A 27,093-nucleotide genomic window follows, 5' to 3' on the forward strand; every position below is an offset into this window, starting at 1 on the left:
TGAAAAAAAATAGGGTAGGAGAGTCCAACGAGAAACCGATGATTATTTAGGGAAGTTAGGGGATGATCCGGACCCATCGGTAACAACAACCCGGGTCGGGTTCGGGACAATTTTCGGACGCGCGCGAGGAGGGGTTTTGTGCATTGTGCAGAGAGGCTCAAACGGTCGGACAACAAAAGAACGGTTGGTCTCGAAAGGGACAACGAAGGCAACAGGGAGAAGCGGGAACTACGAACGGATGCAAGTTTTTTTTTAAATGACGGCAACGAAGTGCCGATGCAATGCGGATGATGCCATGATGAAATGCAACCAACAAAAATAAAACACACGGCGAACACGAAATATATGGAAGTCTTCTGAAGCGTCGGTCTCGGGGCGTCACATCACATAACTCATAATACAAATCGTCATCGAACGTTAAGCGTGCGGACCCTACGGGTTCGAGAACTATGTAGACATGACCGAGACACATCTCTGGTCAATAACCAATAGCGGAACCTGGATGCTCATATTGGCTCCTACATATTCTACAAAGATCTTTATCGGTCAAACCGCATAACAACATACGTCATTCCCTTTGTCATCGGTATGTTACTTGCCCGAGATTCGATCATCCGTATCATCATACCTAGTTCAATCTCGTTACCGGCAAGTCTCTTTACTCGTTCCGTAATGCTTCATCTCGTAACTAACTCATTAGTCACATTGCTTGCAATGCTTATAGTGATGAGCATTACCCAGAGGGCCCAGAGATACCTCTCCGATACACGGAGTGACAAATCCTAATCTTGATCTATGCCAACTCAACAAACACCTTCGGAGACACCTGTAGAGCATCTTTATAATCACCCAGTTACGTTGTGACGTTTGATAGCACACAAAGTGTTCCTCCGGTATTCGGTAATCTCATAGTCAGAGGAATATGTATAAGTCATGAAGAAAGCAATAGCAATAAAACTAAACGATCATAATGCTAAGCTAACGGATGGGTCTTGTCCATCACATCATTCTCTAATGATGTGATCCCGTTGATCAAATGACAACACATGTCCATGGTTAGGAAACTTTAACCATCTTTGATTAACGAGCTAGTCAAGTAGAGGCATACTAGGGACACTCTGTTTGTCTATGTATTCACACATGTACTAAGTTTCCGGTTAATACAATTCTAGCATGAATAATAAACATTTATCATGATATAAGGAAATATAAATAACAACTTTATTATTGCCTCTAGGGCATATTTCCCTCACTTCTCTCCTGCTTCCAAGTGAACCATACGAAATTGGCACCCTTCCTCTAGATCAATAATCTACGAGCTCCTTGAAACTTGCTCATGATACCACTTGTTAGAATAATTTGAGGCGATCCACTGATAACTAAGCAAATCACACGAGGCACGACACGGAGATTTGCTAATGAGGTTCACCGAATATCGGCTACATCCCTGAGCCTGACTATGGATGCTCCTCTCCATGATACCGCTACAATACCACACACCGGCTCCCCTGCGTGTATGTCATGTTATGTTGGCATAGGTTGTTACTTCGTGTGTCTATAGGATACAAGAGTCCTACTAGGGCACCACGACATACCCTGTCTACACGATGTACGACACAGAGTCTAACTATAAACTACCTCGTACATAATATTCGGCACAACTCTAACGCCGGTCGACGACGCCGCACCGAGGCGACCCCTCCGGGAAGCAGCCACTACCGCGCCACACGGCCAAAGAAGCTCCTCAAAGTCAGCCGAGATTCGTCGGCGACACCTCTGGTGGCGGCGGGGGGAGGAAGGGGAGGGGGGTGGAAGAGGAGGCGTCGCTGGTTTCTCCCTCGAGCCGTGAGAGGAGGCGACGCATGTTATTTTGCGCTTTTATTGTTACTCTCTCTGTAAAGAAGATCACTAACTGATCTAAGTAGTAATCTAAACGATCTTATATTTCTTCACGGAGGGAGTACTAATTTAGTTTTTGGACTCTATGTTGCTCTTTCTATAGCACAAGACGATCTTCACCGTGTGAAAGATACTATAGATGATGAAAAACGCATGGGATGAAGCAGTTGCCACACCGGCGCGGCGGTACGTCCCGCTGAACCAAAGATGCATACACATACATTGTACTACACCACATCATCAAATCACAAAGGGAGCATTAATTGATCCACTACATGGAGCGCGCGATGTGGATGCAGAACAGCTATCGACGGAAAAGGAAGGTTCTAGCCGATGATCTGGTCTAGGACGCCGGTGTTCTTGAGGCCGAGCACGATGCCGACGCCCAAGATGTGGCCGAAGGAGCCGCATGCGAGCGTGTCGGCGAGCGTGAAGCCGGCCGGGTCGCCCGTCTGCAGCCCGGACTCGCGCGCCTCCAGCTTGAGCCCCGCCGTCGCCTTCCTGTTCGCCGACGGCGCCAGCCCGAACCGCCCGGCGAACAGCATCAGGGTCGTCGTCGTCACCATGATCTGCATCCGCATAGTAGTAATTATGTCAACGAACCAAACAATCAATGCCTGACTCATTCGCATGTATACGTAGTATGCGTGTGATCTTACGATGTTGGTGGAGGAGCCGATGTAGTCGCAGCGGATGCCCTGAGACCTCTTCCTCCTCAAGGACGGCAGCGTGGCCATGGACCTGGGCGAGGAGTAGCTCCTGAGGCCGTGGAACTGCGGCACGGTGGTCATGGCGGAGAGCTGGGAAGCCATGGCTGCGGATTCGTGTGTTGTGGATGCTGCGATTGCTCAGGTGCAATGCTCAACGAGTTCCTTTCTTAAATCTTGTGGAGCGGGAGCCACACGGGGGATCGCGTGGCGAGCGGCGGCCACTCGAGGATAGGTTTCGGATCCTTGCCACCGACGTGGCGCCCCCTGGTTAGGGAGTGCCTGCCAGTTCGGATAAGAAACACCACCGTGTCTAGCTCCTCTCCGTCTGTCGCTATTCTTTTGCTGACGTGGCGACTGACAAGCATCACCGGCATGAAACGGTTCAGTAAAATAATATAGCTCTTTTCGTTGCTGTTAAATAAATAAATAACTATATTTGCAACCTGCAAATTCAAAACAAAAAATCTTGGTTTTACGTGGCATGCACGAATTTGCCAATGAAAATAAAGTGTGATGCATCTTCCAAAGTTGTAAGGTCACATACACCATGACGGTAGTACTCCACACTGAATACCCATCCTGGCATCACTGTGATAATGAGAATGATTGATCATCAACAACATGACCTGATATTATAACAGCACGGCATGCGCAAGCTGTATTTGAATACAACACCACTCTCTCACACTCTGAAAACCCTATGTACATTTCATGAGAAATGTAAAAAAAAAAAAAAAAAAAACAGAGTCACAAGGGCCACTAGCTCTTATGTGTTGGTTCTTTAGAAGAAGAACAAAAGGATCACACAAGCTGACACGCTACAAATCCTACAAAATACACACTACAAACCAACAAATTGCAACACCGGTATTGAACAACATACGTTCCTGATTGATTTACATTGTCAGGTATATCATGTTTTCACGCCTCTATCCTGAGAAGTGAGTTGAGGGAGGTGCTGTTGAACTTTTGGGCGAGGCCCCTGATCACCAGAATGACAAGATCTCGCATATGCCGCGTCTGAACCATCAAGTCAACTTCGTTATCACCGTCAACGACAATCTTGAAACGGTGCTGATCGTTACGATATAGCTCAACCTGCAAGCATCAAATAAGTGTTAACATAAGTGCATGGCATATTGCTAAAGAACAAAGGAGCACATATTACCAATACCAGATTGTAATATCTATCCAGTTCATGGTAACAACTTACATGGAATGGGGGAGTGTATGTCCCTCGGGCTTCAGTAGTTGCAAATGATGTCTTGGATCCAGGCTTTACAACTTTGATTCTCTTTCTGTTGACTTCCAAAATTCTCCGCTCCAAATGTCCCATCACTTGTGCCTGTTAGTATTATTTATTTATTTTTGGGTAAGATAGGTATACTTGAATAGCTTAGTATGCTAGTGAGCTTTCGATGTGTCAGGACAACAAAAGTTTGGGGAAATACCTTTTTGGGTGTTCGGTCCTTGTCACACAAAACCTGTTTAATGCAAAGTTGATGCACTCTAGTCAGTAAACAAAGAATAAATTTCACAAACACAACACAAGGTATATCGCTACTTTGAAGATAGCAAACATTATAACGTTATTATATTTAAAATAGTTAGTAGTGACTGGAATGTATACAATTGACTCAAGTTTGTTTTCAGATTACATGTTTCGTGAAAAACACAATTCATTTGCCCAAATCAATGAATTTCCCACTTTGTTGTGGGGAAAAACAAACTCAGGCACTTACAGAAAAACATGAAAATGCTAGAATTTTGTGGAAATTCATGGCCCCTCTAATATCTACAAAAAAACTTGCTGGCACATGGCCCCTCTAATATCTACGCACCAGATTTTGGGGGGGTTGGTTTGAAACTACTCAAGTCAGTTTTTTAATTTTCTAAAATAAAGAGAGCATGCGCTCCCGAGAGCACAAATAATCATTGCCATGGAATTTTTCTCACACTCAGAATTTAGTGGGAAGAGTTCACAGCTGTTACTCATCTCTCAGTGACAACAGTGAATAGGAAACTAAACTGATTTTAACAGTTTGTCAAACAGAGATTAATCTATTCATGCTAGCTCTGAACTAGAGAAAAAAAAAAGAACTTCAGAGAAGGAGTGGTTGTCACCTCAAACTTGACAGAACCGTCGTCAAGCTTCTGTTTTACTTCCTTGTAAATCTCGGGTTCTGAATAAGATGAAAGCAAAAATTAATACGACAAACTAGTGAAGGGTGTACGAAAACGATGACTAGAATAGCTAGAGCCCAAGATGATTTTAAATAATGATTCCCTAATTGAATACATTTATCATAAATACCACATGTATGTACTGCCACGTGTTCATGTTCCATTCTATAGAGGCATGCCACATTCATAAGTTTAATAAATAGTAAAATCGCAGTAAATGGTACTCCCTCCGTAAACTAATATAAGTGCGGTTAGAATACTAAAGTAGTAATCTAAACGCTCTTATATTAGTTTACAGAGGGAGTAATAGGAGAACATTGGTGGGAAAGATGGAAAGTGTTTTTTATAGGGATGAGGGTAGGTAATTTGACTATACCAACAGCAATCGGCTCTGTTGAAGCAGAAACAGGTCGTCCCTCAACCCCATCCTCTCTCACAGGTGTGTAAATTGCAACAAGTCTATACCCTACATCATCAACATTTGCTTCATACATCCTTCCAGTTTCACCTGCACAAGAAATCAAGTGCGGGTAAAAGATAATGTCAAAGTCTAGAAGAATAGTTGATTGGGTACGTCTTTTAAAATAGGTACAAAGTAATCATACCAGGTATGGAGATAAGATCAGGGCTTCCAACCATTGACCTAAGCCATTGAATTTTGCTCTTGCCTTCTTTGCCACCACTATAGATACCCCGAACAGCATATAAGTTGGTGTGGAAACCTCTTCCTTCAATTTCCAGTTTTTCAATTTTAGGTATTCCTGTTAAAAAACAAATACCACTGATTATAGATATTACTGCAACTTTGCATGAGACTGAATACCAATTATCAACAATCATCAATACAAGTGCAACTTGATCTTTCATGTTTGGGTCAAATATTGCAAATGCCCTTAAAAGAACCACTATTTACTTTTAGCAGCCAAAAGAACTTCAATGGACAGGGCAGAAGCATGCACACATTGAACAAATAAGAACACATTGGATATAAATATAAGCAGTAGAAAAGACCTGGCAAAATAGGGGAGGTCACAGCTGATACCGATTCACTGGATCGTCCAAATACATCAATAGCAATGCATTCACATTTGAGACATCGGCCTATATCCTCAAAGCGTACTCTGTATGAACGAGAGCACTCGGTAGCCAAAGGTTCAAAAGACAGGTCCACTCCTGATCCATTTGAGGCAAACCTGCATCCAAAGATATACAGTACATGTTACACACATATTGACCAAAGTATATCCAAAGATATAGATGTTACATCCCTTTTCTTACCATTGGTATTTTATTTCTTTCTTGTAGTTACCCCATATATGCTCTTGAGTCTCATTTCTTGGAATTTGTTCAACTACAGCAAGTGTTTCTCTCTCAACTTGATTTCCTTTGAATGAAAGGGTCTCGATTTTGAGTTGCTCTGCGACAGAAAGATTCAGTTACATAAAATGGAGAACTTAAAAGTAATATATCCAATAGGTTCAGAGACGTATAGCTTACCTGGAAAGATTATATCAGATGGTTCAGAGAACTTTTCTTCGCCAATGACTCCATCTGAACGAACAGGAGTATACCTGTCAAGAATTGCAAACGCATACTGCATATTAGACATCAGGAAAGATCACGCCCGGAATTTTCAACCAAATTATCCGTAACAGTTACTTTGTATTCCAATGAAAATATGTCAGATGTTGTCATTTATCTTAGAATGATGAAATATACAACAGAAGCAACATTCTGCAGACAAATCCTTTGGAACGCGATTTTTGGGTGAATTACGGATCATAATATATTTGAGAAAAAAACAGTAGAACAACTTTGAAAAGAAAAAACATAACATGCCACTGAGGTTTCTTCACGTGGACTATATTATTAACGTAAGATGAGAATAAACAAACCATCAAGTTATTCCAATAAAAAGTGTCAAGACAAAAATAGACTTAATTAAAATGATTTACCCAAACAACAAATGGCAGCTGTAATCTGCATCTGCCACTTCATATGTACTTGAAGCAGCGCCATCTATACAAATCCTGGTCCCATCACTAGATTCCCTGTACCACTTATGCAAGCTTGATCCCTCATATCCACCATAATAAATGCCTACTCCACTGTATAAGTCTGAACTTGTCTTCTTCAAGTTAACATCCAAAACAGATGGAAAAGCTGCAAATTTCATACAAGAGTAAGAATCTGCAGGGATTAAATACTTAATACATAGCAATGTCAAGTAGGAACAGATCAAGTGGCAACCTGCCATGACAGGGTTATCAGTGATGGCCATCAATGGGTCACCAGTCTTTCCATCACATCGTGTAGGAACCCAGCAAAGGATCAAGTAGAAGCCAACATCAACCAATGAAGGTTTGTACAATCTGTTAGACATTGCATTATCTCAAACAAATTAGCTCTTAACATAAATCCTTCAAAAGTAAAAGCCTTGATGCAATCAGTAAAAGAACGCACAAGGTTTCTCCGACAACTTCTGAACATGATGCCACCAGCTCAGGTTCCAAGTTATCAAGCTTCTCTGTAGTTCGGAACCAAGTATATTTTCCAGTGCCTTCCTTGCCACCGAAGTAGGCTTTGATAGGAGAAATTTCGTTGTCCTCAAAACACTCTGGTATAACAAGACTGACACCCTTGGGCTCCCCTGTCAATGGCGGATTAACAAACAGACAATTCTTTAGATTAAAATTTGTATAGAGTTTGGGCACGCTATGCTCAAAGCTGAATTCATTTCATCTACTTCCTACAGGATCCAGATTATCACATACAAGGACCATCCATGTTATGATTAATGAAGATTAAAGCTACTAGGCATTTTCTTTCTGCACTAGATCAAGGCTTCTCCACTGATGGAAACAGTAGAACATTTTGGAAGAAGCACCATCCATGTTATGATTAATGAAGATTAAAGCTACTAGGCATTTTCTTTCTGCACTAGATCAAGGCTTCTCCACTGATGAAAACAGTAGAACATTTTGGAAGAAGCACTAACCAGGTAAGATTGTATCCGAAGAAACACTCTTAGGTGACCCTTGCACTCCATCTTCTCTTACAGGTGTAAATATAACCTCAATTCGGCAATCAACATCAGCTAGAACAAGATCTAGGCATTCTAAAAGAGACAAACAATTGAACATTAATTCTGCTCCAACGGAGAAAAAACAGCAACTGTATCTGATAGCGCGCAATCCTTAAAAAGAAACTTAATGTGCACTGACCATCGGCAATCAACTCGTCCTTGCTACCATCATCATGTGATCTGAACCATTGCTGGATGCAGTTTCCCTTAACACTAGAATGAGAAGAAAAAGAAGCAATCAAATCAGATCGGCTAGTATATGTCATTAGGCATAACCTGGAACATTGGCAGTGTAGCTTACCCTCCAGTATACTCAGCATGAGAGGTCAACCGACCACCTTCAAGCATAGAGCCAGCTAGCTCAAGTGATCGACATGCCGGTGGCCCTGCAAACAAGTATATAAGGGGATTTTGGTCCATTTAGCTAGCCAGTGTTATTACATCAATGAATAGATTGGAGGAAATGCGTGTCCACATGCACATGTGTACAGAAGCATGAACACTAAAGAAAAGCGCTTATTTTTCCATGAGATAAAATTGTCAACTAATGTACCAGGAATAATAGGACCGATTGCTTCTGTCGTCACCAAAGAACCATGAACTCCGTCAATTCTAACAGGCTCGCACGAGACAGACACGTAGAAGCCAATATCATCACATTTCAAGCTGTATGATGAGCTTGTTGCGCCTTCAATTTCATTCCAGGTTCCATCAGAACTTGTCTACAGATAAAAGAGAGTTCATTTTAAGGATGCCACTGGATACCCAATCTGTTAGAAGTTACAAAAAGTCATCATTGTGTGAAAACAATAATGGTGTTTCAATAAGAACCTACCAGTACCCAACGGAATACCGTGTCCCCTTCTTCTCCTCCCCAGTATCTTCTATTCGCAACCATAGTTGTCCCTTCAATGGCCTCACCATTTAGTTCAAGAGAAAGTACCGTCGGATTTCCTGTTAAAAGTGAAGAGATTTAATTAGTCATTGCATTGGAAATCATTTTGTTTGACGAATTTTATTGGTCAGTTAACATCTAGACTATGTCAAAACTGCAGTCAGGAAACATAACTCAGCCATAAAAAAGCAACCAACCCACAAAAGAGAATTAAGTGGCATACTGAAACTATTCTACTCGACTACTCCTTTGTTTTTGACATATATACAATTTCGGCATCATGTCACGACGCAAAAGCATATTAGGCATCCGTAAAGAATCCTACTTCATTTATCCAGTCAGCTTCTTGCTTGGCACATAAAGTGATCTCCTATTTGAGAAATTGCTCGGGAGGAAGGAGAATGTGCACCTGGTGTAACTCTATCATTTCCCATGAAAACTCCTGGCTCACCAACAATACCATCATTCCTGATTGGTATGCATTTGAAAGAGACAAACTTCCCAACATCTTCCTTTTTAATGCGATATTGTAGCAAACCAGACGCTTCTGAAAGTGGGCTGCCTTCATCATCCTCAGTCTGTCAAACTTTTTGTAAGTGGAGCAACAGTGTGGCATAAAGAACGTAGAACATAGCTAGTAGTACCCAAGGAGCATATACTAAATATATGCATTTCTAGAGGCCCAATATGCATGATGAGTGTTATTTACTGAGAATCAGTGTGAACTAAGTTACAAACAAGAAAGTTTAGCAATACCTCATGAAGATACCAGCTGTATAGACTATTTCCTTCATAGCCCCCAATATACCCATATGATGCAGTCAACATTTGATCCTCTGAGAATTCACCAGTGACTGTCAAAAAGTTCAGACTGGGTGGCAATGCTGCAACAGAGGAGAAATATAACCAAGCTGTCAAATTTAGAAAGCAAATGGCAACAGCACGAGAAAAAAAGAGGTAACTCACAAGATGCTAGTGCATATTTGCCCAAACAAAAACAAAAGCTCGAAGGTGAATGATGTGGAACTTCATGACCTTACAAAAGTTTTGGATGAATATAATGCTCCCAGTATTCCAATAATAAACAGAAGAAAAACCAAAATCTACTGGCTAAGAAATTTCTGGAGATAGTCCAGTGGAACTGTAGAAAACTTCTAGCCACCCATTCAATAAATGAAGTAATTAGGTCGTCTACCATTCATGAATTTAGTATTCAAGTGTGGGCAGATAATGAACTGGTAGACAAAACTACAAATGGCCACTGGTGAGAGTTGTGAACAGAATATTCATCCTTATCAGAAGTGTGAACACAAAATGATATTTAGGACAAATAGTTGAGTTTGAGAGAACATGAACTTACTTTCCACAACATCATCTAATATAGCATAGGCTGGTGCACCAATTTCGCCATCAGGTCCCACAGGAGTAAACTTCGCAACAATATAACATCCAACAGCACCAAGAGGAATGCGGAATGTCTAGTATAAAATTCACAAAGAGATTGTAACTCACCATATCTCCATTAAAAACATGACTACGAGTTCAGTAATGCTGCAACACCAAGAGAAGTAGAGAATAAAATTTAACATACCTTGGAGACTTTAGATGTACAAAGGGCTTCAAGCTCATGGTCATTCACAAATTCAGATGAAGATGCCTTGAACCACTGAACCCTGCTGGATGCTACAGTTCCACCTGTGACGGTAGCAGTAACAGATACCTTGCTTCCTTCTCTTGCTTCACCAGTAATCTTCAAATCAAAGACTTTCGGAGGAGCTAACCGACCAAGGGAAGTAAAGCAAAGCGATCACACAACTAATAGCAAGATTATAGTAAAGCACAGAAACATTAACACTTTAACTGCAAAATGGGCACAACGTCATTAGTTGCTACCTTTCCTTACTGCCTCTGTTATGGCGAAAGCAGCTTCACCCTCCTGACCTGGAAAGACACTAATATAATTTAGTATAACAAAATATCAATGCACACAAGCAGTGGACAGTTGAACGGACCTTCAAGATTGATGGGAGTATATACAAATTTGAGGCACCAGCCCACATCCTCCTTGATTAGTGTGTATTGTGTGCTATTCGACAGCACTAGAAGAAATCCACTGCACGAAATCAAGTAGTTGTTTCCATAAATAACATACTACATCAATTTCTACACATTGCATGTGGTGCTAGACTAGTGCTCAACCAGAGCAGCTAAAGATAAATAATTCTTTCATATTTCTTATTTACTCCCTCCGTTCCTAAATATAAGTCTTTGTAGAGATTCCACTATGGACCACATACGGATGTATGTAGATGCATTTTAGAGTGTAGATTCACTCATTTTGCTCCGTATGTAGTCCATAGTGGAACCTCTACAAAGACTTATATTTAGGAACGGAGGGAGTAGTTTATAAGTTTACATTCAGTTGAATACTGCTCCTTAAAATGTTGGAAACTCCTAGGTGCCTAGAGTCCAGCATCACAATTGGGGATGTCGGAAGCAAGGGGCATCAAAATCACATTCTATTGGTACAACCACAGTCCAACAATGTTCAGTCTATTTAATCTAGCTATGTAAAGGCATCTACTTGGACTATTAAGACCATAAGATCTGTTCAGACACAATGGGTGATGTAAGTAGGATCTTCCTAGTGACAACATAAGAATGATACCTTAGACATTGCATATGACTATGAAAGATTTGGTTTTAGCAGTCCAGATTCTCAGAAGGCATACCAGTTCCTGAATTGCTATTTCATAAGAGACGAGATAAGCCTGGTCGACTGACCTGGTTGCAAAGTTCAGCTGATTGGTTCAACCTAAGTACTTAACCGAGGCATAGGCCAAATCAAAATATTATTTTGCTTCAGAAGGATAAGGAAACGTTTACAGAAGAAAACTTGACGGGTGCTCCCAGGAAAAAAGTAAAGACCTTTCCTTGCAATCTTATTAAGATCTACTATTTCTGTCCAAATTGATAATAAAGTTTTGGTCGTTTTTGTCTGGCTACACATAAAATTCCTGGAACTGGTTGTCAAATGCTAAATTTGATACTGGGCCTAAGACCGATGAAGGTGACAGGATGGACCGGATGTAATGCTCTGAGAAGCGAGGGCCGAGGGTAGGCTGGCCATCTCGCAGGTTGGTGAAGGGGACAGAAGGGACGGACTGGGATTAGATTTGTACTAGTTCATTACTTTCATTCATTCCATGATCAGTACCGATACATGATTATATATAGATGGCTCTCTTAGCCCTACGCAACTAATATTAACAGATGAAATCATATCTAATCTCTACAGAGGACAACCCTTCCATGCTTATGTTTAATTGGCTTAAGGCCCAAACTACTTGATCTCAGTGGTGATACCAGGGAGTAGGTCTGCGCTCATGTCAATCGCATACAGGAAAAATCTCACTGCGTAAGCAGAATAAGCGGTCAAGACTCGGATTGGTAATAGTTGTAGCGAGTGCAATGCTTGGCTGTAATAAAAGAGCTAAACCATATATACACAAAAGGTGATCTATACTTTATTCAATATACTCAATGATCCCACAAAAATGGCGCATACCCATTTTCCTTCTCTCTGAACCATTGGAATTTGCTCAGTCCCTCTTTGCCACCAAAGTATTTTCCGTTTCCTTTGATTGTGTTGTCTTCAACAATATCTCCAACAACGTATACATTGCTAACTGATGGTGTGCCTAAAATTATGTCATAGACAAACAGTTATGAAATTAGAGATTAAACTAGTGCCTAGTCATTACAAATAGGTCATATAAGTATGAACAAAAACTCTGGAACTTACAAATTGTGATCAAGATGACAACTCTAATGGACATGGTCCTTACTTTTAAACAAGTGAACACTTTTATCTAGAGGTTAAAGGACTATAAGCAGATGAACCATCATCAGTTATTTCTGAAATGGAAAGGCCATATATACAAATAAACATGCATTCTTAAAAATATCTTTTCTGGTGAATTTTTCAAAAATATCAGCAGACCAAATTATCTGTATCTTCTGTCCACAGAGGCTCTAATTTGTAAAATAATTTAGATAGAACGATTACATTTAGCGAAAACTAAACATATCCATCACAAGGTGATTGGTCTGGTTGTTTTGGCCTCTTCTTTTTTAGTCAAGATCATTTTCTTCTTGATAACGTAATAAATATGTAATTAAGTATGGCTGGATGCATCCATGATGCAGAGGGGGTAATAAAAGCTTTCATTGTCTAAAAAGTCCATTACAGATAGATCGGAAGAGATGCTTGCAAATATGTAACCCTAATAAATATGTGACCCATATCTTAAGTTCAACAGAAAATTGTAACAGTAAAAAGTGATTGCAGAGAAAATTATTTACCAGCCTTTACAAAATCTGTCATTGTGCATTGTGGGTCCCCCTTAACGCCTTCTTCCGTAACAGGTGTGTACATAAATACCAAACTTGAATCAATATCATCTATAGTTAGCTGATATTCCATCCCTTCGGCTCCATCTATTACAGCATTGCCGTTCCATGTTCGCCTCAACCAACTAGACCCAAAAGAGATTTAACAAGTCAATGGCATTCCTTACAACATGGGAAATAAAAACATTTGATAAAATGTTCATTTAAGCAAATAAAAATGGTAGAAAGTTAGTAGGGTAAAGAGGTAAAGCAACCTTGCAACACCTTTCCCTGGTGTCCCACCACACCAAGCAATCTGAGGAACACCCTTGAGTACATTTCCTTCTACTAGTTCACCATTGACTGTTAGATTGATAACCTTTGGATATCCAGTCCCTGGTAAACAGAAACAGAATAAGAAAACCTTTGAACTATGTAGTGTTGTGCCACCATATAGTAGATTAGCACACTGGTTGACCATCCATAAGAGCATTGTGTTCATGGATAATACAGGTTACTCTTGTCGTATGCCAAAATAATGGCTGCTTAATGCAATTATTTGTGCGTAAGTACTAACAGAGGGGAAAACTATTTCTACTCTCACAAGAAATAAAAAAGCTAGAAATCTTGCAGCAAGGCAAATAAAGCTTCGGAGGAGTTTCACTGAAGGGGCCCCATAATTAAGTACAGAACTACAAACATTTTATCTAACTTACTACTCTCTCCGTTCCTAAATATAAGTCTTTTTAGATATTTCAATACGAACTACATACAGATGTATATAGACATATTTTAGAGTGTAGATTCACTCATTTTGCTCTGTATGTAGTCTATATTTGAAATCTCTAAAAAGACGTATATTTAGGAACGGAGGGAGTACATGCAAAATGGGCACCAATTATAGAATTACTAGAAATCAGAATCAATTATTATTAATATTCAATGAGTTGTTTGATATACCTAGACAAACAGGTAAAGATACAGCAAAGACGGGCGGGAATTCAGCATCATTCAGTACTGGAGTGCATTCAACTTTCAAACATCTTCCAACATCCTCACTCTTCGGCCAGTACACCTTAGATTTTACATATAGCAGGAGTTTAGAATTGGAAAAGGATGGTAGCATGGCAAAACTGGTAGAACTATACAAAACTAGTAAGGGCTTAGAACTTGTAGAATACAATAGCAGAGAAAATAAGGTCGAAGTGGATGATAGATGAAAATGCAAATTGCAGAAGATAATATGTGCACTCTGGAGGCAGGGGTTTTCATCGAGCCATTAATTTGGTCCTAATTTTGTATGATGCAAGTTTGTGGTTTAAATTTCTTATCCACACCGCGTGTAACGGCGATTTATTCAGCACTTTTAGTTTTAGGTAATTTTAATGAACAAGGAGCAAAAGGACGGAAGTGCCCTAACTGCTGGCGTCAATCATGTCTGACAATCTTAGTGTGCAACCCTAATATAAAGGTTATTTTTGCATTCTTAAGGTCTATCAACCAGTGCTGGCTAATATTGAGCGAAGCGCTAGCTGAAACGGGTAGTTGGGATAAACAGAAACACCATGGATGACCGTACAAACTACAAAAAGGTCTGAAACGTCAGTTCTTTACAACGCAAATAACCTTAGGAGGAGTATTTGTACCTCGCTTAATTCTTCAGGAATAGGCACAAAACCTGTCGGTGTCTTGCCACCTAGAAACCATTGGTATTTGAGGACTAGTTTACCTTCACTACTAAGATTTGTGAAGCTAAAATGGCAATGGCAGGGGTCTTCTTCAAATGGATGGTCAACATAAGCTGTCTTCACTATGTAGTCCTGGGGCAATTTATTCTTCCATTGCTCAAGCAGGAAGGAGAATGTTGAATCTGTTCACGGAATTCAAAACAAAATAAATGTACAATTAGGCTATCAAGGATACTAAAGAAGTCAAGAACCAGGTAACAAATATGTATCATATAGCTTTAGTTCATGATGTCACATCAAGCCTTGGCATGCTGCCTATGTTTTATTCATGAGAACAAAGAACTAAAAGAACATGAAACCTAGTATTATTCACAAGAGTACCATGTGTTAAAATTCAAATTTCCTTCTTCAAAAAGGAAAAAATGACATGCCTTGAGAAGCAATGCCAGGTTGACCACTCTCACACACAATCCTTTGGCATCATGCACTAGCATAAAGCCCGTGTGTCTAACCAAACACATGTCTTTAAGGAATACATATTATACTAAAAGTCTAAAAATGCAATCCTTAGAAAATGTGTTAACAAGGACAAAAGAAGCAAAGTTTCTGTGCAGTAAAATCATACCAGCAGCAAGTTCAGGGGAGCAAAATTCCCAACCATCACGAATGCAAATAGCTGTATGAGCAGGATATTGCTTCACAACCTCAGCCTCGGTGGGATTCAGATCTGCATCAAATTCACACTTCAGAATATGAAAGATCTTAGTGTAATTAGATACAATATTCAGGTCACACCAAACATCTATACTTATCCAACACAATCAATGCAGCACTACGCATGATTGATCAATTTATCAACAGAAGAGATCACAGCAGTCATATCCCTACTATGCATGCCGGCAAAGAATTGACACTGAGCTACCTCAACTCTCAGCATTTGAAAAAAAAACCTATTCGTATGGCGACATTTTTCAAGGAAAAGGAAATGGAAAGTGGTTTATCTGGAAATATCTCAAGTAACAGCATCACCTGCTTTTTCATTCAGAGTAACGACATCCCGATTGAATGAGATTTTACCACAGCAATAAGCTTAAGATCAGACATCAAAACAGCTATTTCTTACTACAGACCGTCCAATCAAAAATTAGTAACTACGCAGGACAGTGGAAAGCATGTTTGGGCATACCTCGGTCGTTGAATTTTTTCAAAGTAGGGCCTACAAGCAAAATCAAAGCAGCTTCCAAGTGTGGCATCTCAAGAAGTGGATTCTCCTCCACACGTAAACTCTGAAGGGAATTTGAGTTTAATATAGCACATGTGAGCCAACTATGCTAAATCTTCATGCATCAATATTCTCGAGTAACTTCATATATTTGAATAATTCTTATACATAAAATTCAGGTTCCAAGTGTTTGTGCGAACATCGTATCATCATCAAGAGTGGAGTGAATTGCTCCATTGATGCATATAAGGTTCAATAACATCAAGTTAAAGGCTACCATCTAAGGTATGGAGATACATGCTGATAGAACCTAGCTTGATAAGAAAATAAGCAATGTTAATTACTTATAACTAAAACTGAGGAAAACCTACCTCCAGTGAAGGTAAATGTGGAAATCCCCTCAAAGTTGATATTCTATTCCTGCTGGCTGCTAACACCTATACATAAACAAAGTCAGGTCTAACTAGCTTATTTGATTATGTTCAAGTCAGACAAAATCAGCAAACTCACTTGAAGTCGAGGCTGACTGGCCATACAGAGTGACTTCAACCTATTTTGAGCGACAGAAAGGAACTGGTGCAGCAAGAGAGATACGAGGCTGAGATTTAGCTTTTCAAAATAAGTAAATGACCAACTGCTACCTGCTAAGACTAAGTTGACAACATTACCATACCTCCAAGTTAGGAAATTCAGGAAGGCTGGCAAGTGAAGTTATTTGATTTCCAGCAAGATAAAGTTGCTACATAGTTCAGTACAAATGAAATTAGTGCACATGAGCCTTCTGTGTTCAATGAATACGACTGGGGAAGCACAAACCTGGAGGACTTTGCAATTCTCAAGAGGCTCAAACCCAGGGAGCTTAAAGTCATTAAAGCTCAAATCAAGAACCTGGAAATATTATGAAACACATAGCACAGCAAAGCCAGAATCAACAAAATATTGCACATGAAGATGAAGGATGAACAACAAAAAGGGAATGAGGGGATACCTTTACGCCGTTGAGTATCTCAATGCCCTCCAAACTTGATAACAGATTGTCCCGTAGATACACAAACTAGAAACAAGAAATATAATTAGCAGTCATTTTATCCATGCCATTGAATAAGCAATGCTGGTTGTATATATCTTTGCGCACTTGCTAAGTTTAGCAACTACTCCCTCCGTCCGGAAATACTTGTCATCAAAATGGATAAAAGGAGATGTATCCAAGGTTTACGAGTCGATGAGTCGACGAGTCGTTCCGACGTTGAGACTCATAGACTAATCGTGACTAGTCTAGACTAGTGCTGGACTAGTCGACATGGTACTGTAGTACTCAATTATTGTTAATAACTAGTAGTAGTATCAAGTATGTAGTATATATAAACAGTACAGTATGCAATAAAACCAGAAGTGTTAGGCAACGCTCGCCAGGCCCAGCCCAGCACCACACAACACCCCCCAGCTGGCCCATTTGGGCCCAAGTGGCCAGCCTACTTAGCTCCCGTCACTGGAACCCTAGCTCCCAATCGTTCCCATTGCCGCCGCCAGCACCATCACACACAGGAGCACGCGTGCGCGACCCGCGCCTCGAGCCGCCTTCCGCCGGCCCCGGCCGCTGCCGCCGACCACCTCCATGCCTCCTCCTCTCCTCTCCTCTATCTCTATTCCTTCTCTCTCGTCTCAGGGCCGCGCGCACCTACATGTCACAGCCATGGCTGCCGCCCGAGCATGAGCTCCGGCCAGGCTGCGTGACTTATCCCCTCAAAATTTTGAGTCGCTCGACTCAAATAGCTCGACTAGTCCAGACTAGTCTACGACTAGTCTGTCGACTGTTCGACTAGACCAAGTAGTCTACACGAGATTTGTAGTCCACACTCAAGTTGCGACTCGTAGACTAGTCTGTCGACTAGTCCCTCGACTCGTAATCAGTGGATGCATCTAGATGTATTTTAGTTCTAGATACATCCCTTTTTGTCCATTTTGATGACAAGTATTTTCGGACGGAGGGAGTACCATACAAATTAACAAGATTGTTTCTCTCTAGTTATTCAAAATCACAAAAAAGCTGCGAGCTTTACATGCTGGAAAACAGAAAATGAGAGGCTGAATGCACTTTACCTCAAGTTTAGGTGTTAATCTCAACTGTTTCAGACTACGAACCCTGTGACCTCTTGAATCCAGTCTCTGTAGCAGCAGAAAATATGTTGGATGGAAGAAAACAACCACATGATGCAATCATCTTGGTTATTGATAAACAAGCAGAAAAGCAACACTAACCACTTCATCGCTAGCCTTCAGATCCACCTGTGGCAGCAGCATAAACCGTGAGTCACGACTATCAGCAGTCGAACTCTTCCTCCGGCTCAACACAGAAGAACCCTTGTCCGCCGATGACGTCCGAGAACCCAATTTCTTTGTGACACTGCTTGTCACTGAAGAGGACCGCGGTGAGTGCAGAGAAGCATTTGATGCCATTCTCCTGGAACTGGCAGTCGTGCTGCTGCCATTGGAGCTCTCTGTCAACGATGGGACCTTGTTCAGTGTTGAAGTTGGCGATGCCTTAACAGAAGGCTTCTTCACCGAATCTACCTTGGTCCTCTCAGACACCAAAGATGTTCTCTTCTCCAGTGAAGGTCTGGAACTAACAGTGGGGACTGACACCGGTTTACTCCTCTTGACCGCATCCGACAGCGAAGGACTAACCTTCTTAGCAACAACTGAGCTCCCATTCTCCTGTTGCTTCCCGGCAGTTCCGGTGCTGCTTCTTCTCTGCACCGAACCAGCGGTCACGGTAGAGGTAGGCTTCATCAAGGAAGACCGGGACACATTCAACTGTGCCGAGGTAAGACCATCAGCCCGCTTCTTGACTGACGAAGACGCAATCCTGGCAGTGGGTGCAGATGGTCGAGGCTTCACCGGTTTAGCATCTGCCGGCTTTGATGCCTCCGGTGGAGCTTCCATTCCCGACAAGCAGGATAAAGGCCTCAACTGGGTTCACCTCCAATGCGTTAATAGTCAGTCAAGCCAACAACCTCTTGGCAACTGAACACATGAGTGAGCTGGATTGCAAAGAGACAGACAAACAAACAATTAGTGTGACAGGGATGAAAGGGTCACAAAAAACGCAGATTCCCTTGGCATGGAGCCTGTACGCCAGTTCAGAAATTGAAATAATGGCCGAATTCGTCAACGCCTCAACGGAAATGACCAAGGGTGTGACGCGAGCTAGTACCAATCAGACGGAAAAATCGTGCAATCACGACGTGCTACCAAAATATGCGAAACTTTTAAAGCTCATTTCTCGAAAAAGAACGTTTAAAGCTCAGGAAGAAACGTGTAGCAGCAGTAAGTTTGAGGCCGGAATTCAAAACATAAAACAAAATTTCGTCCGAGATGGCGAAATACCAAAAGTGGTAAAAAAAAAAGGCTCAAACCACGCCGCCAAAACGCTCCTAGAACCCTAGCGAACAGTAGTGGATGCGCATAAACCTCCACCACTGGTTCGGCGAGAAGGCGACCGAAACGCCCGCCGGAAATCACCGCCGGCGAGCCCTCAGGCGAAATACTTGGATAAATAGCCAGGCCCTGGACTCTCAAACCACCGGTCACTCAGAACTGCGGCTCGAAAGTTAAAAATTCAATCCGAAAGAAAAAACATCAGGAATTTCCAGGGGAAAAAGACCGAGCAGCGGGCAGGCAAGGGGTCAGTCCCTCTCAGCTCACCTCCCCTGTCGTAGCCGGAGCCGAGCCCAGCCGCCGGCCCTGCCTCCCCTTCGGGCTTCGGCCAATGCGGCCAGGAGCGTGCGAGGTGGTAGGCGGTGGGAGACGAAGACGAGAAGAGGAGTGGAACAGCGGAGGCAATAGACAGCAGCAGCTGGGGAAGAGTATCCGATGGGGTCAAGCGAAGCAAAGCGAGCCGGTCCATATAATTATCGACAGTTTCCGGGGGCCGGATGCATAAACTCGAAAAATAAAAGGTTGCCGGGTTGGGTTTGGTCCCGCTCTCCGCGCTTTGGTCTGGGCCCCGCCCGGGCGCTTCGAAAATCGTTCAGCTTTTTTCGCGCATTGAGCCTCGACGTCCTTAGAATTAAATGTCAAGGGTTGGAGGTGGTTACCTGTAAAGTGCCGCCGACGCCGGCGTACTGGCTCTGTCGCGGGGCCCGGCCGGCCGCTGGGACTTTGGAGCGGCGTTGAGTTTCGTGCGAGTAGTCTCCGGCTTAGGTTAGGGCATCATGACCCCGCAAATTTCCGTTCACATTCCTTTATAAACAAGGACACATTTGAACAATAATTCAAACTAATCAGACGAAGTTTGTTCAAGCACAGCCGAAATTTGTATAAACATAGCGGATTTCATTACATATCCGACTCTAGAGGTATAATTAATGGCGGCTGCTACAAATCAACCGATTGATTTGGGGGAAAATCAGTCGGCTTGACCGTCTGATTGCGCCGCTGACAACCGTCTAATCACGCCCCTTCTTATCGTCTCTGTCCTCGTACAAGTTCCTTCCTCAACATCGTCGTCTGCACAGCAAAAGCTCATCCTCCATAAGAAACCGCGACTACCGCCGGCGAGAATCTTGGGTCCCAGCGCCATGCACCCTGCACTGCAGCTCCGCCACCGGTGAGATTCTCATGTCGCAGCAGTACATGAGCTGCATGGCAAACTCTATCGTGCCACCGATGAGACGATCGCAACACGCTACAGTACAGCTCGCCGCTGGTGAGATCAGCCCGTCACAGCAGTACACGCGCTGCATCGCAGCTCCGTCGCGTCGCCGATGAGATAGTCGCATCACCATCCACGCTGCACTGCAGCTCCACCGCCGGTTGCAGCACCATCCATGCCGCACTACAGCTCCGCCGCTGGCGAGGTCCGCCGCTTGCAATGCATTCCAGCTCTGTCGCCGGCACAACACCATGGATGTTGCGTTGAAGCTTCTGCCGCCTGTGAGATCCATGGGTTGTAGCAACACGCGTGTTGCATTGCAGCTTCGTCCCCGCAGCGCCGACGACACCGCCCTTCGTGTAGCACGACGGTGCCTCCTCGGACTCCGGCACACCGGAGAGCGCTGCATGGCAGCGCCGATGATCCTGCAGCTTTCTCGTTTGCAGCGCCACAATAGTGGACGAGCTGCTGCATCGCCCCCTCAGCTTGCAGCACTGGCAACAGTCGATGAGATGTTGCATCGCCAGCTTGCAGTGCCGGCAGGAGTCAACAACGAGATCCACGGGTGGAGAAGGCAAGGAGCGGCAACTTTGGAGGAAGGAAAATTAGGAGGAGGGTGGCGCTTTCGAGGGAGAAGAGGAAGGCCGGGTTGCGGTGGGAGGGGGTGGCGGTGGTGCTCGTCATGGGGCTTCTCATCTGCCTGTGTGTGACGAAGAAGACGAATGGAAAGGGATAAACATGTGAAAGAGATAAGGTGAGAAGGAGAGCGGCGGACGGGACCACACACGGGCACGTGGCGCGCAGTGGAGACGGCTTGAGAAAAGATCATCCGGTTGTTTTTAATCGTTTTTCGTAATTAATTAACCTAATCTGTTATCGCCGGCACCCGTTCCTCGTGTCCGTCCATGAGCCCTGAGAATTGAAGCTTTGCCTCCTCCAGCTTCGCCTCTGCGCTCTCCATCTCTGCCTCTGGAGCACCGGGAAGTGAAATTGTTCGCCTCCGCATCGTCGTCAAGCGGCTAATCGGGCTCAGCCCACCAAGCTTTGGCTTCAACGAGAGGGAAGGAGCGGTGGCCTTCTTGGCACCCGAGCGGCGGCGACCTACCGTGCACTACTCTTCATCATTACCGACTGCGATCGCGGACGTGCTGGCTTCGTGGTCGTGGTGGCGGGCGCGGCCTCGGCAGTGTCCTCCGCCTCATTGTCGGTCTTGCCCCACACCTCGTCTACCGCCTCGTCGAACTCCTTGTAGGTGGCCTCCAGTTTTGCCTGACGCTGGCGCTACCTCCAGCGGGCGGAGTGGTAGGACTCGAGCGAGCCGCCTGGTCCACCAGGTCCGTGTCCCGCACGATCGCCCTGCGGGCGGCGAGCTGCTTCTCCGCTTGTTGGTTCTCCTGAAGGAGCTAGTGGTTGTAGGCGGCTTCGGTCAGCAACTCCCGAAACTTTTCCTCCCGCTCATCCCTCACCATGTGCATGTAATGGGAACGGGGCTCGCCAATAGTCATGGTGCAATGCACCGGCAAGGGTGGCGGGGAGGAGGAGGGTGGCCTCGGCTCGTCGTCGGCCACGTCCTCTATTGGGACGTCATCGTCCTCCAGCTGCCTGCCGGACAGCCAGCCGGCAGCAATAGTGGCCAACCCTTCTTCTGGTCCGTCGCCAACCCTTCTCAAAGAGCTTTCGAGCGCGAGGAAGTCATGGTGGGAATGGTGTGGAGAGGAGAAAGGGATCGGAGGCGGATGACTGCAACTATGACCAGGGCAGCAGTTTATATAGCAATGGTGGGCGGCAGAGAGACGGACAGGTGGCGTCGGAGTAGCCACCTCGGCAACCGTGTGTCTTTAATGTGGGCGGAAAACGGACAGATGGACGGCTGTCGTGTTGTTTGAACACGGAGCAGTCGCCTGCACCGGGAAGCAATGATGGCAACGCTCTCTGGGTCGGCGTGCCGCTTCAGTGTCGGCGCCAGTGAGAGGTCGCGTCCACTCTGGTCGGGCATGAATGCGGCGCTGATGCTCTGGAGCGGCGTTGACCGCTTCGGGTGGGAAGCGCGCGCAGGTGAGGGAGGGGTTTGGATGGGCGACGACGATCAGAAGCGGGCTTGGGAGCGGTCCGGACACCCAGAAAGCCCCCACGTTTGTCTTCGGTTTGTGGGAGAAAACACGCACGGACCGCCCTGCGGACCGATACAGGCCCGTGTTGGATAGCTTCCCGGTCCGGATAGCGCGGTCCAGACGTATGCGGGCAGTTTGAGGGTCGGTGTTGGAGATGCCCTTAAGGAGGGCATCTCCCAAGTGCACCTTCAAACCTCCCAAATTCGTTCGGACTTGTCCGCGTAGTTTGTCATCCAACATCGTTCCGTATCAGTCCGAGAAACAGTTAAGATGTCTGTTTTCCCGCAAATCAAAAACAAATTAAAAAGGCTTTACGGGAGTCTAGGCCGTCGTCAGTAGGACTACGACACCCTCGGCCCACCCAAAACCCCATCTGGACCCATTCCTCCATCCTTCCCTCTTTCTCTATGGCTTCTTACTCCATTACCGATGCCGCCACTCTATCACCCTGACGCCTCGCCAAACCCTTTACGGATCTCCGTGACCTCCACCTTTACACCCGGTCACCATGCCGCTTGTCCTTCGCCATCAGTCCACACCTCTTGTTCGTCCGCCACGCATGTACTATCAGCCCCGAAGGGGGTCAAACCACGCCCCACAAGTGTTTGGTGAAATGTCGTGCTATTTTTTTGTCTTTTTTGAAGCAATGGATTCGGACATGGGCTACATATACGAGCACTACGTTCAGTTGTCCGATGAGGAGGACTATGCCGATGAAACAGTGATGATGCAGGTGGTCTCTGTCGGATCATGGGTTCCGGCAAAACCCTAAAGGTTCGAACACCGGGGTGCGCACGAAGATCTCCCCCTACCGATCCACGTCCTAGCTTCACTAAGATCTCACGGACTAACTCGACGAACTCGCAACACAAGGGACACAAGATTTATACTGGTTCGAGCCACCGTTGTGGTGTAATACCCTACTCCAGTGTGGTGGTGGTGGATTGCCTCTTGGGCTATGGAAGAACAGTGCAAGGGGAAGAACGGCCTCCTGAGGATGAGGTGTTCTTGTGCTTCGGTGAGCTGGTGGGAGCTAGGGAGGTCTGAATGATCCGTCCCCTTCTAGGTGGTGGCTAGTCCTATTTATAGAGGCCCTGGTCCTCTCCCCAAATATTGAGCGGGAAGGGAGCCAACAACGGCCATTTTGAAAGGGGACAGCTAGTACAGCTTATCCTGACAAAAGTAGTCTTCGCCTGCAAAAGGCTCTGGTGGTGACGCCGCCTTGGGATCCATGGTGACCTCCATCTTGCTGTCCCGCTGGTCTTGGTCTCGTTGCACTGATATAGAAACCTTTGCTTGACGCCTCGGTACTCCGCGCCTGCGCTTACTTCCTTAGCACCAAAGAGAAAACAAGGACACTGTACGCGCTGGCGCCCGCCTGATCTTGATCGTCATGGCTCACGTCACGAGAACCTCGCGAGGTTTGCCCTGCCTTGATCTCTCCGCCCCTCGCGAGCCAGCCTGGTGAGGCCGCTCCCGAGGAGGTCTTGTGTCGTCCGCCTCGCGAGGCTTGGTACCTCGCGAGGGTCTTGAATGCCTTGTTGATGAAGATGGGCCGTACGGGCCCGCCTGCAAAGCCACGCCGTCGGCCGCAGGCAGGCAAGTCTGGGGACCCCCATTCCCAGGACGCCGACAGTAGCCCCCGGGCCCAAGGCGCGCTCGGGCTTGGCTTCGAGGCGAAGCCAAAGGTGAAGTGCGGAGCGCCGCGGGCCCCAATAGCACCTTGGTCAACGCATGGCGGTTGATTGGACGTGGGCGTCTCCGCTTCCCCACGCTGCCTTGATACCCGCCTGGCTAGGCAGCCACCGCAACCTACACAGTTATTCTTCCATCGCCTACTCCTGCGATTCCTCTGCTTCCCCAGGACTCCGCCCCACTTTCCGATCTGACGTGAGCTCTGCTCACTCCATCGCCATGGCGCCGAAACAAGCGGATAAGGGGAAGAAGCCTTTGTCCTCGACAAGTGCGCCCCCAGCCGTCGAGCCCGCAGTTGGCCAATCGCTGGTGCTCAACGATGAGGCCATGGGCAAGGTGCATCCCATGCTCGCCTTCAGCTTCAATGAGTGGGGGAAGACGGTGGCTTGGCCTACGTCCCGTGCTCACATTGACCGGGCAGCCACCGAGGTCCCGTTCTTCATCGACACCCTTTGGGCCGGCCTAGTCCCTCCTTTCTCTGCCTTCTTCAACGCAGTGCTGGAACACTATCAGATCCACATGCTGCATCTTGACCCCCAATCCGTGACCCTTCTCACCGTCTTCGCCTTTGTGTGTGAGGCCATGGTAGGCAATGCCCCTTCCGTGGCCCTTCTTCGCCACTTCTTCTTGCTGCATCTGATTGACCCCCGGCAGAGCTCGGGATGCCTGAGCTTCCATGCCGTGGCTGCGACGGCAGGCGCGGGGATCGACTTCGAGCTTCCTCCATCCATGAGCGGGTTTCGGACACGGTGGGTGTTTGTTGATGTCGGAGTGCTCAGCCCTTTGCTCCATCCTTCGCTGGCGCCTGCCGTCCCCAACTCCGGTTGGAGCCACAAAAAGCTCGTGAGCCCCTGCCTTGTCCCCGTCTGGCTCAGGCTGAGGAGGCTGAAAGACCGTGGCGTGACTGCGCCTATGGTGGTGAAGGAGTTTGTCCGACGCTGAGTTGCCCCGCTTCAGCGCCATTCCCGGCCGATGTGGGCCTTGCTCAACAGCAAGGACCATATGAGGCTTCAGGAGCCCGGGCTCCCTCTTGAGACGCGGCAGGCGGTGCTTGGGGTCTTGGCGGGCGTCCCGTTGCCGGACGACATGCCTGGGAAGAGTTGTTTGTTGTACCGCTGCTCGAACAAGGAGGAGTTTGTGGAGCACATGCCTTCCTTTGATGAGTGGGGGCTACGCCCAGACGGCCTGGTGGGGCCCCGCGAGAACCCCGTCAACGTGGTTCCCCTCTTCGCTGCTGGCGCCGAGCTCACCCCGAGTGTGGAAGCAGGGGGCGAGCACCGTCCGAGGCTGGAGGCCCTAGCATCGAGGTGCTGATGCCGCCTGGGGCTCCCGAGGCGTCATCTTCGGGAGTCCGTGATTCTTGTCCTGGGGCGGCAGCTACGGGGGTGACGCAGTGCGCGACTCCCGAGGCCGAAGCTCCTAAGACCTCGGCAGGCCGCCACGAGATGGTGCCCGGCAACTCTCCTCAGCTCGGCGCCCCTGAGGCTGTCCCTTCAAGCGCTTCTCCTGCTACACCTCGTACTGGCCGCCATGTCCAACGCTTTGGTCGACTCTGCGTGGACTTTGAGGAGCTCCGGAAGAGGAAGAGGTCTCCGAGCGGCAGCGGTGGCATCTTCGGGCCGTTGAAGCGGAGGAAGTACATCGCCATTGACGAGTAAGTACTGCATCTTTGTGGCTTCTTGAGTGCTGCCTTCCTTCCTGACGTTGGTTCTTCAGGGTCCCTTCCGCCACAGCCGCTGAGTCTTCCGAGAAGCAGTCTCCTCTCTCCTCGACTCCCCCGCTGGCCTTGAGCGCCACGAGCCCGCACGCCGCTCCTAGTGCGGGGTCGGTTGGAGAGGCGCGCTTGCCTCCATGGCGCCTTGAGCCCGCGGCCTTGTCGCCCCTCCTTTGTGGCCTTGCTTGGAGCTTGGCGGGCGTGCCCAGGACCCCTCCTCTGGTCATGGACGGTGGCTGGTTGGCTTCGATCTTCGGCTCCTCTTCAAGCATCCGGCCCCAACTAGTTCGGACCCCTCGCGAGGCCTGACTGGCGCCTAAGGCAGCGCCAGCCCCCAGCCCCCTGCTGAGAGGGGGCGCACCGCTTCAGGCCTCGCCCGCAGCCCCCGTGGTGGAGGACGAGGTGGGCCGTGCGCTTGAGTTTGAGCACGAACGGAGCGTCGTTCGCCACGAGCTCTTCCAGGAGGCGATGGGCGCGATGAACCGGCTCGGCGGTGAACTCGCGGACGTCGACGCGCGCCTCAAGGCTGAGGGTCTTCGGCTGGCGGAGGAACGACATAAGCGGAAGGTGGCTATCAACCTCGGCCGCCATCAACGCGATCTTGACAACGCGAAGGCCGAGGCGTCTCTTGAGGTCTCTCGTGAGGCTTGCTCCCGAGCTTTGGAGGAAGCTCGCGAGGCTGATCGCCGTCACGAGGCTGCGGAGAAGCGCGTGTGGGAGCTCCAGGCCTGGAGTACGTCCCTGGAGCAGCAGGTGGAGGCGCGCAAAGCCGCCCTTGCGTCACTGAGGGGGACGCCCACCGAAGAAGAAAAGATCTGGAGGCGCGAGGAGGCGTTGGCACTGG

General features: G+C 46.4%; 2 protein-coding genes across 3 annotated transcripts; both read right to left on the bottom strand.

Annotated features, from left to right (window-relative positions):
* Nucleotides 1-2,014: 2,014 nt before the first annotated feature.
* LOC109759808 (photosystem I reaction center subunit psaK, chloroplastic) lies at nucleotides 2,015-2,883 on the bottom strand. The gene is made up of 2 exons (XM_020318647.4): nucleotides 2,559-2,883; nucleotides 2,015-2,468 (listed from the first exon to the last, which is right to left on the bottom strand). The coding sequence occupies exons 1-2, from the start codon at nucleotides 2,709-2,711 to the stop codon at nucleotides 2,226-2,228; spliced, it is 396 nt and encodes a 131-aa protein (XP_020174236.1). The 5' UTR covers nucleotides 2,712-2,883; the 3' UTR covers nucleotides 2,015-2,225.
* A 332-nt stretch (nucleotides 2,884-3,215) lies between these two features.
* LOC109759809 (187-kDa microtubule-associated protein AIR9) lies at nucleotides 3,216-19,942 on the bottom strand. Of its 2 annotated transcripts, XM_020318649.4 has the most exons (38): nucleotides 19,781-19,942; nucleotides 18,335-19,116; nucleotides 18,176-18,241; nucleotides 17,064-17,129; nucleotides 16,892-16,963; nucleotides 16,749-16,814; nucleotides 16,586-16,648; nucleotides 16,447-16,512; nucleotides 16,040-16,139; nucleotides 15,479-15,580; nucleotides 14,812-15,035; nucleotides 14,126-14,240; nucleotides 13,441-13,561; nucleotides 13,139-13,311; nucleotides 12,342-12,474; nucleotides 10,786-10,886; nucleotides 10,667-10,714; nucleotides 10,365-10,549; nucleotides 10,134-10,251; nucleotides 9,530-9,657; nucleotides 9,183-9,351; nucleotides 8,714-8,832; nucleotides 8,432-8,600; nucleotides 8,180-8,264; nucleotides 8,018-8,091; nucleotides 7,792-7,911; nucleotides 7,257-7,443; nucleotides 7,044-7,165; nucleotides 6,749-6,956; nucleotides 6,291-6,364; nucleotides 6,072-6,210; nucleotides 5,805-5,986; nucleotides 5,399-5,554; nucleotides 5,170-5,301; nucleotides 4,734-4,792; nucleotides 4,061-4,093; nucleotides 3,823-3,954; nucleotides 3,216-3,707 (listed from the first exon to the last, which is right to left on the bottom strand). In XM_020318649.4, exons 2-38 carry the CDS (start codon nucleotides 19,016-19,018, stop codon nucleotides 3,531-3,533), a joined length of 4,968 nt encoding a protein of 1,655 aa, XP_020174238.1. In that variant the 5' UTR covers nucleotides 19,019-19,116; nucleotides 19,781-19,942; the 3' UTR covers nucleotides 3,216-3,530. The 2 variants fall into 2 exon arrangements, with proteins under 2 accessions (XP_020174238.1, XP_020174237.1); XM_020318648.4 differs by having other exon boundaries at nucleotides 6,749-7,165.
* Between the last annotated feature and the right edge of the window lie 7,151 nt (nucleotides 19,943-27,093).

This window comes from Aegilops tauschii, chromosome 2 (assembly GCF_002575655.3).
Source record: "Aegilops tauschii subsp. strangulata cultivar AL8/78 chromosome 2, Aet v6.0, whole genome shotgun sequence".
Classification (NCBI taxonomy): Eukaryota; Viridiplantae; Streptophyta; class Magnoliopsida; order Poales; family Poaceae; genus Aegilops; species Aegilops tauschii.